At 36.7% G+C, this 10,335-nt stretch overlaps 1 protein-coding gene and 1 non-coding gene across 2 annotated transcripts; one reads left to right on the top strand and one right to left on the bottom strand.

Moving 5' to 3' along the window:
* The first annotated feature begins 3,269 nt into the window (after positions 1-3,269).
* TRNAD-GUC (transfer RNA aspartic acid (anticodon GUC)) lies at positions 3,270-3,341 on the top strand. Its single transcript has one exon. It is a non-coding gene; the product is annotated as a tRNA-Asp (tRNA).
* A 445-nt stretch (positions 3,342-3,786) lies between these two features.
* Positions 3,787-8,865, bottom strand: LOC147273058 (DHHC-type zinc finger family protein). Its single transcript, XM_086256868.1, has 10 exons — positions 8,449-8,865; positions 7,603-7,716; positions 7,399-7,519; positions 6,817-6,998; positions 6,503-6,571; positions 6,249-6,320; positions 6,018-6,146; positions 5,813-5,893; positions 5,524-5,730; positions 3,787-4,753 (listed from the first exon to the last, which is right to left on the bottom strand). The coding sequence occupies exons 1-10, from the start codon at positions 8,491-8,493 to the stop codon at positions 3,863-3,865; spliced, it is 1,911 nt and encodes a 636-aa protein (XP_086112994.1). The 5' UTR covers positions 8,494-8,865; the 3' UTR covers positions 3,787-3,862.
* Positions 8,866-10,335: the final 1,470 nt, after the last annotated feature.

Here is a 10,335-nt window from a genome sequence, read left to right on the forward strand (position 1 = left end):
GTGGTGGTGTCTTCCATCTTTTGTTATAAGTGTTCTATCTATGCAGATTCCAGAATTCCAGTCTCTTTGGCACTAATTTATTAGTCGCCGAATCACTCTGCATATAGGTTAAGATATCTCTACTGTTTATTTTATGAAATATCTACTTAATGTTTTAGTAGGTTTATTTGTAGTTTGAAACTCATGACCCTCATGGGTTGGCATGGCTTTATATTTATGTTTATTAATAATATTTCAAGGTATTATTCAGAAATACGTTTCATTATAATTTCTATACTCTGATCCAATCTGAACGAAATTTTAAAACAGGCTTATCTCGTTTTAGGAAGCTTGGAGATATAATACTTAGTAGTAGAAGTATTATATTTTCATGATTTTTAAAACTGGTGCCGCTGTGACGTGGCCAGTTTCAGGGCATCATATTGCCCGGTTTTGGCATAGCCACATGAGCCACATTTCGGTTTTGGTCATCAGCCACCGATACCCAAAGGCTCTTTTCTTTTATTTTCTTTTCTTTCATATGGCTTGGACAAATCCTCCACAACATCTTCATACCACAATGTCTTTTGGTAGGGCCGTTCGTACGACATGCGATAGTTGTCCTCATGGTACTGTCTTGACTCGTTTCCTAACTCACTTTTCCTTCTTGGACTACAAAGTCTATCATCCCTAAGTGGTATCATATCCTCCATTTTTCCTTTGCCCTTATCTTTGGGCTGAAATGTTATTGGCTTCCCTTCACCCCAAAAGTCACCTCCAAGTGGACGTCTTGCCCTACCACCCAGGTCAATCTTCCTTCTTGGGCTATGAAGGCCGAAATTCTCGGGTAGTGACATTTCATCCATTTTTCCTTTGCCATTTTCTTGAAGATGACGCTTAGTTGACGACTTTACTTTGTGCCATTGGCCAACCTTTCCCTTTTCACGATTTGGAACTGCACGAGTATTAGCAACCATGCAACGTTAGCAAAAGCAACAAATAAGGTCCTACCGGGCATGCCAAAAATATGTTCACTAGTTTTAGCCAAGGTTGGCCAAAAGCGAATTTTGGTCTGTTTGGATGTGAGTGTACGGGGTGTACCACTATTGGGCCTCAAACTAGGCCACAATAGAAATTGAGAATGTGATATTGGGGTTTTGCGCCTAAATCTGAAATCCAATCTAAACAATTGCACGGCCAAGCTAAGAACTATCTTTGGCCTAGATTCTTTTCTAGCCTCGGGGACAAGGCCTTTAGTCGGAATCGGAGTTCAAGTTGCGTCTCGACCTCCTTAGAATGGTGTGGTTGAACTCGTGAATATAATGAAGAAATTGGCCAAATAGATGAAAGAAACTATGCACGATGAACTTATAATGAAACTCAAAACTATTGTTGTCAACCAAATCAAGCTCAATGTTAAAAAGAACAATGAACAAAATAAACATCTATGTATTGAACAAAGAACTTGGACAATAATTGAAATAAGAACAATCCAATTGCATAAAATAAATTGATACCACAATCCTTGCGAGGGGAATGGCAGAGCTACAAATCTAATAATCTTGAAATTAAGATATGAAAACCTAAAGACACCTCGAACAGTAGCAACTAAGAACAATTGGAAGCAAAAGAACTTTGAGAGTTTCTTGAGACTTGAGAGCTTGTGTGTGTTGACTGTTGAATGTTGAATGTGTGTCCTTCTCTTCTCTCGAATGTATCTATTTATAAGGGTGCTATGATACAATCATAGGTAATGGGCCATTTCTTGGCCCAAAATTATCTTCCTTCTTCTAGCAGGACTCGAACTTTTGAGATTTCTTCTTATCAGCCAAGTTTTGTCATCGATGAGGATTGAAATTCCTTCCATAGTAAGAGTCCTTGCTTGATTTGTATTAAGTCCTTGGCCGACTAGATGACTTGTTCATCAAACTTTTCGAATCATTTCCAAAGTTAGACTGTAAGAGGATCTTGGATCAAATTTCATCATTAATGAGGATAGAAATCATTTCCAAAGTTGAACTCATTGCTTGACTTAGTTTCCTTGTGATTTTGGAGTTGGTCGCGTGAATGGGCTGTGGAAATCTCTACTGGCCTTCTTATTGAGACGGGCTCATCCATTTTATGGCCCTGACATTGGCCTTAAAAACCTTTTTTGGATCGTGGGCCATATAGGCCACTAGTCTTAAACAATCCTTAGCACCTGAGCGAATATTGGCCCTTGAACCACAAATTAAAGGGAAGTGGGTTAAAATACCCCTTGGCCACAAAATGAGTTGGCTACAAACTATTTTTGGCCAAAACATGGAAATTGGCCAAAACACGAAAATTGGCCAACAGCATTTTTAGACCAAAATAGTCCAAGTGTTATTTTTTGGGAAATTTAATTAAATGACCTATTTTCATATCACTTAAGCTATTTTGACCCAAACTCTCAAATACCTACTTTTCTAACCCTTTCATCTTTTTGGAGACCAAAATACCCATCTATAAAAGGGATCTGGCGACTGGAAATTCCACAAGTCGACCAGATAGTCCACTCTCACCTTTTTTTTCTCACTTTTTCTCCTTTTCTCCTTCCTCCCACTAACTCAACCAGATCTTAAGTTGAATGAAAATGAGTCATTTAATTAAATTACCCTTATTTTTTGGTACAAACAATAATTTAAGAATACTTATTTCCAAATAAAAAGATAAAAAACAAAAACCAAAAAGTAAGATTGTAATTTAAAAGTTGGCAGACAATTACAGTGGTCTATGATACAAATTTGGTTGATAAAATTGATAACTTGTGTGTTTTGAGTTCCTTTTCCATGTAGCCAATCGTATTGAAAAATAATACAAAGTAGCAGCCAAATTGCATTGGGCCTTTTGGACTGCACCATCCTAAACTAATAAACTAATAATAAATAGGCAGAAGCCATGTGAAGTCCTACTGCCGTTTGAAGGAGCAGCGTGCCAACTTGCTCCAGGAGAGTAGCGTGTCAGCTAGGCCTCCAGGGGCATAACTGGAAAAAAACAATTTTTTTGTTTTTGTCAATATGTGCTGATTCACTGTTGACTAGGGGGTTTATGCACAGAAATAAAGCAAAAGAGGGGCTTTCAATTATTTCTAATAAGGGTGGAGCCGTGGAGGTTATTAATTAACTGTATTACTAATTGGGGGTTTAGTAATTATTAATTATTAATTTAGTAACATTGATTGATATAGTTGCCCCAAAAAAAATTACAATAAAAATATTGAGAGTAATTGCACGTATAAATATAATAAAATTGACACAATTAACAAGAATGTCGTTGTAGTATAGTGGTAAGTATTCCCGCCTGTCACGCGGGTGACCCGGGTTCGATCCCCGGCAACGGCGTTTAGTTTTTGTCATAATTTATGGTTAATTACTTAATCAACTCCTAATCATATAATCAAAGACTAATCAACTTATAATTGCATAATCAACTCATAATCCCATAATCAAAGATCAAATATAGATTTATAATTGATCAAACTTTCCAACATTACTAAATTATGATTCATGAATAAATTATGCACAATAAATTCTTGTCATGTATGAAGTTTAAAGTTTTCGTTACAAAATTAACGGTGCAAATTCTGTTCAATATAAGTTTTGGGTTACAACCACTATTCTGTTCAATACTGCACCTGTAAACAATCAGCAATTCATCTACAATCTCTTAATTAGTAATTACCATGTGGCAATCTAGTTAAAGAACAACGTTGAGAAAGCCCAGCGTATTGGGTTGTTAGTACAACATGATACAAACTCTGCACATGATATGTAAGAAAAATTAAACTGGAAGAAGCATCCTGGCTTGAGCTCTATATATATTATGTATGAAAAAAAGTGATCAGTATTTCTCATTGTAGTACTCAAGACAATCTAGAAGAAAACTGGTTCTGTTGGGAATCACTTGGAACAAACACAGGAAGCTGACCACCCCTTTGTGATCTACCCTGTTGATATGTAGAACCTCTATCCAGCCCAGAAGCCAGCGAACCGATATTCCTTGTGCCTCTGCTCGGCTGTTCATTCAGAACAGGTCCACCGAAAAAAATGGACTGACCCGTATACAATAGCTCTGCTTCAGGAATCTGAGAAGAAGAACCAGCAGGTCTGGAAGATGAGACAAAACGTCCAGCTTCTTGATCCCAAAAAACTGAAGATCCTGCATTTTCTGAAACACTGGAGTTAACTTTTTTCGTAGGAATTTGTCCTACGTTTCTATTCCCTTCACTCTGTTTTGCTGACTGTGGTGATTGATCTGCTGATGACTGATAAATAGGGTTGAACTGATCTATGTTTGAACTTTTCTGCACTAGTGGAGAAGGGGCGAGGCTAGAGACATGAGGACTGCTTAAGTTACTAACAGTGCAATGGCCCATTTCAACATCTTCCCTGCTCGCACGACTGGGTGGGTATGAACTCTTAGAAGATAATTTTGATGTCCCCCCTTTAGCATTTCTGTTGGTAAACCCCTGATCGGTACTGATTGGACTGCTTCTTCCACTCACATTGCTACTCGATAAATAGTCAGCATCATATGGATGATGTCGAGAACTAATTGGACGAAGCACAGATGATGATGCTCTAGCTTTGGCACCTGCTTTGGTTGCCTCATTAGAATCCAATTTAGCAAGCTTCCATGCACTTATTCGGACTGGACGCTGGGGTAATTTTTTTCCCTTATCAGGCTGCTGTATTGCGTCTGGATCCACCGTGGATGGTAAGCGTCCTGGCTGCAAGTGTGGAATAATTTCATCCTGCATATATAGGACCCATAAAATAATCAATTCTAACCTTATTCTGTGAAAGGTTGCAAAGAGCATGCAATATTGAGGGATCTACATGCAACGCATTTGATTGAGTTGTGCTTTATACTAATGTCTTACAAAATCACTTGTCACTCCGCATTGATCTGACCATTATTTCATACATTTTTATACTTTTGTTCTTGGATTCTTGTTATTTTTTGAGTGATTTTAGTTCGTTTTAACTTAGTTTTGTATTTTTATAGGTTTGAAGAGCAAAGAAGAGTACAACCATAACTCTTGTAGCAATCTATTTATTGTTTTTATCCATAATCATTAAAATTGGTTAAATTATCAGTAAAACAATGATATTTTCATTATTTATCTCTATTATGACAATATGATATGCACATTGTCCATTAACAGATTAGAAAATCAAGATGAAATTTATTAAAAGAAAATTGATAAACAAGGATTAAGTATTAAATAAAAACTATGAAGTGATATTTTCAATGCATAAACAATAAATACTCATATATGTTATTCTCTCGTACTGTAAATTTATATTTCAATCGCAATTACATATTGTCCAGGTCCCTTTTATGTGCAAATTAAACCTATTTCATACTGGATGAAATAAATTGTTCTAAATTGCTCTCACGTACATAAATTGTTCTACCAAAACAAAGACGAGTCAGTTTCCAATTTTCATAAGTAAAATGCACTACCATTATCAAAGACTCCTATATCCATGACTATCTGATAAGTATAGGTCGTAGTACCTGGTGGTCCATAAAGATTCTTGGAGGGGTGCACCAAGCACCTTTATATTGCAAGTTCATTCCATGAGAGCTTCTTCCACTTATGGCAGTCACAGCTGAACTGGTTGGCGAAGATGGCAGACTTTGCTGATCACCTTCATCTACGGACGGTCCAGGAGGTTCACTTTGTGTTCTCATGGCAACAACATACTCATATGTGGTGATACCCTGCATCAAAACAATAATTTTAGTACATGCATAACTGGTTGGGTGGGGAGGGAGAGGGAGAAGGGTGCTTCAATGAACATACCTTTCGAATCAAAATTATGTGGAAAAAGAATAGCTCTCCCAAAGGAAAAATGGCGAGAAAGGAAATAGCTGTGCAAAGGGCCTGCAAACATTTAAACTTTGTAATGTTATTTAAGTACCCAACAGAATCCCCATGAATTGAACATCGTGATATTTTCTGAATATGTGAGAGTGAAAACGATCTGAAGACAAGGCAGCAAGCATACCACCACAGTGGCAAAGGGTGGCTGGGAGAAACCAACTCCAAGCCTCTCAGCTATCTGACTTTTCATACCCTTTTTATCAACAAAGCATCGTACGAGGACAGCAATACCAACACCACATTCAATAATAAGCTGTGACATATATGCAGACACATGGACATATGAGAGAATAAATTTGTTTCAGATAGAGACTTCAAAGAATTGTGTAAGGAAACCAGACGTGGAAAACCATACCCAAACGAGGCTTGAAGCCATGAGGGACACAAATGTGATATAATTTTTCCTCCCCACACAATTATTCAGCCACTGCAACAAAGATACTGATAATGATTACCAAAATAATAAATAAAAATGTTCAAATATCATAGAGACAAGTTACTAATGATGCAACCTGAGCACTAGGATAGTTAGATATGCTATCGGGCAAGATATTATACACGAGGCCAGAGTGACAGTGATGAACATTTAATATGACATTTAGAAATTACCCGACAATGATGATCGAATCCATCAACACATTTATCACAACTTCTACAATGTTTACTGAACTTGCGAACCTACAAAAGAACATAGCAGCATCAGCTGAACTGGAAAATGACATTTCCCTTCCTTGTTTTAGTATGTAGATGACAAGGAAACATTGCTAGTCCAAAACATCAAGAATGAGACAAGGCTTCCTACAATGCTACAGCACCAGACAAACTGAACCTTGTATACAACTCAATCAGTCAGAGGATACATTGCCTTGCCAAAAAAAGAAAAAAACTCAAAACTGAAATGAACTTAGCTAGCAATCTTGTACCTCAGCATTGCACAAAGTGCAGAAGAGAGCATCCTCTCCAGATTGTTCCTGCGGCTGTAGAATATCTTCGTCTTTTCGGCAATCTTCTTTTACAAAACAACCACAAAAGAAACCTCCAACTTTTGAACACCAACTTGCACCATGCCTATCCAAATTTCCTTCATTATTGAAAGACACATTCCCTAATAAACATACAACATAAGTTTCAATTAGAAATGACAGAGGACAAAGGCAAAGGAGTGCTACTGCTGTGTACCAACAGATGGAAAATGGGTACCACTCTCAATTTACTCAGGTACATGAGAAAATGACATCTTATCAATTCTGCCAATCAAAAGGCAATAATTCAGATAGGCTGCACATATGCTTTTGTTTGTAGACTACTCAGGAGTCACGACCACCATTCAATATTCCTTTACCAACTATAATTATCGTGATTATTAATCCAATCTCATGAAAAGTACCATTGATATGATGGACCTTGATTTCAATATGAGATCATAAGCTTGTTCTGACTAGCATGTGTACTTAATTGTAATCTCTGCAGAAATATATAAACTATGTTGCAGCCCAGACACTAACCAGGAATATCTGTGTGATTGTTTCCTTTGCAGGAAAATGTCTTGTCAGCTTCAAGTAATATACCAGGATCAGCAGGATCAATAGCTGTACACCGAACATAGAGTATGAATACAGCAAGTGCCTGAAAATCAAGATTCAAGCAATTAGACAATGACAAGAAAAGCACAGCAATAGATTTTATGTGGGTGGGGGAATTGAGCTTACCAAGACAGAATAGACACCAATAGCGATGTACTCATAGATGTCCTTCCCGAGAAAGGGAGCAAAGAAGGCATAATATGCAACAGTTAGCAAGAAAAAAACCGTAATAGCCACAACCTGTGCACAATAAAATGAAAAATGGGGATGAGTATAGTGTGTCAAAAAGACACGAAGCCATCACACAGGCTCCCAACGCTTCACAAAACATGGATCCAACAATCCATGGTAATGAATTGGGTAATACAAACTTGTCGATCTCAAATCAGTTTTATCAGTATTTATGCCAGTTTATTTTCAAGTTTACATTGCAACAACTTAACTTTCAATTCTCCTGATGCATATTGACACAAGTTATGAAATCTAAGAATTTAGGTTAAAAATTAGAATGGGAACTCAATTAGCACAGAAGACCAGCATTAGATTGAGCCTAATACATTTTTATATAACACATAAAAATCAAGATTTTAATTGTTTCTTTTCTTTGACTTAGTTAATTGTGAGTAAGGTCCAATTACGATTCTTTTTGCATGGATATAAAAAATTAAAGTTACAGGGTAATCCAACGGGTGCAAGTTCTTGCAAAATAAAATATTATATCATTTCTGGAAACAAAAGCTCTGATTACTTTATTTTTCACAAAAATGATTGTGATAGACAGAGAGACCCATAAACAAAAATCTCCAAGAAAAAGTTCAAAACAAAAGAGTCACAAACGTAAACACGTCATAAATGAAAATGATTCAGTACTTGTCAACTAGGGACAATTATAAGAACAATTAAAGCAAGTAGATTTATTATTAGCATGCTGCATTCAGAAGCAAATTTGGAACAAGTATAAGAAGAATGTACCTGAAAAGTGTGAGCGGGGAGTTCCCATCCATGACGCCGAGCCATGACCAAGAACTGACTCCAAACGCGTCAATAGTCAACAGCATCCAAAAACAAAAACTGCCATTACAACAGACCAACACCAGAATGCAAATCTTAACCAGACTCTCAGAATGACTAGTTCACAGCCCCCATTGTCTCTTGCTTACCCATATGACGGGCCACTGTAAAATCCAAGCCTAAAATGTATCTTCTTTTGAGATTTCAATGCCGACCCAGATGGTAAAAAGGGGTTTGGAGACGACCCATGAAGTTTGATTTTGGATTCTAGGGTTTGTGGAGAGTTGAAATCAGGCTGAGAATGAGAGCACAGGGAGAGGAGAGCCTTGGCCCTTGGACTCTGTCTCTGTTTGATTATATTAAACACTACACTTTGCTAGTTTGCTCTGTGGTTGTGGTTTTTAAAGTAAACGACACTCTGTTAGTTACAACTTACACTGCATCTGCAATTCATTAATTCTGATTTCTGTGTGTGCCGGCGAGGCCACCAAGGCACCAAGGGCTTATTTAAGTCAATTCAATTTAATTACGAAAATTTACAGTTTTTTTTTCTTCTTATTCTGCATTTCTGCTTAACAGAATTTGATGGACACCACCAGGTCCTTTTCCTTTCAATTCATCATTCATTCCATCCGCAATTTTGGTGATTTGAGTAATCAATAGTCAACTTGATCATTCCGTTAAATAGTCAAAATCAATTAGTCTAGGAGGTCATTTTGGGTCATTTTCCCAAATTGGAGATATTCCATTTGGGTTTTCTTTCTTTTTCTGTAACATTTTGAATTTTCGTTTTACTATTTAACACACTTTCTATTTTCTAACCAGAATGCCCAAGTCGAGGTAAAATTCAAAAGACCGTTATTTATGAGGCTTACCAATTAATTGCCAATCTCAATGCGAAAGGAGGAAGGTTTTTAATCACAATGATTATCATTTCATAAGAAATAAGAACTCGGCCTCAAATCTATTTCATAGAAAAATGATTATTATTCTATGAATTCTTTAAGTTATCATATCGATGAGCCAGAGATGAGGTGGTTTTAGTAAATATACCAAATTATTATACAATCAGCACTTTGACTTACCTACATGCTTGGCCTACGTGAGCTGCCTTCAAGCATTAAACTATCTCTAGACTACTGTTTTGTTCAACAATAACTTGGATTTTTGTGTAAAAGGTTTTGTTGTTTCATTGCAATTGCATATGCTTTAATGATAAGCTTTCTATAGTCCTTTTTTATAATCTAGGAGAAACGGGGACCCTTAATTCTTTTAATATTAATGCATTGTCTCACTTAGGCTAATCATTTCATTTCGAATCTTCACTCCTTTTTCCCTATTCCACTATCAAATCTTCTTTCCAGGAAACATACAAAAACAACCCTCAAATTTTCGGATAGTATAAATGAGCTTGTATAATACATTGACATATTTACGGAAACTTTTGTTGATGCCCAAAATTGGCTGAGCAGTCAACAAGGGTTTGACCTGAGCCAAGGTCTGGTTTTATCTTCTGGTCTCCTAGTCAAACTTCAAATATCCTACAAGATAGTGATCGAGCAATGAGTTGAAGGGCACTAGTGCATGTGGTACTGGCTAAGGGCCCTCTACGTTATAGCCAGTTATAAATAATACGAAACAAAATAGTAGTAAATATGATATGAGTTAAATTAATTTTACCTAAATAGTGGTTTCACTCAAGAAATTAAATTTCGAAATTTTCGGCGAAATTTCGTCGAAAATTTTGTTTTGTTAGGGTGTCGAAATCGAAACACATGTTTAATAATTTTTCGGGAAAATTTCGCCGAAATTTTCGAAATTTTTGAAATTTCGCCGAAATTTATCGAA

The sequence above is a fragment of the Dryas octopetala genome, chromosome 9 (genome assembly GCF_963921425.1).
Source record: "Dryas octopetala chromosome 9, drDryOcto1.1, whole genome shotgun sequence".
In the NCBI taxonomy this organism is placed as follows: Eukaryota; Viridiplantae; Streptophyta; class Magnoliopsida; order Rosales; family Rosaceae; genus Dryas; species Dryas octopetala.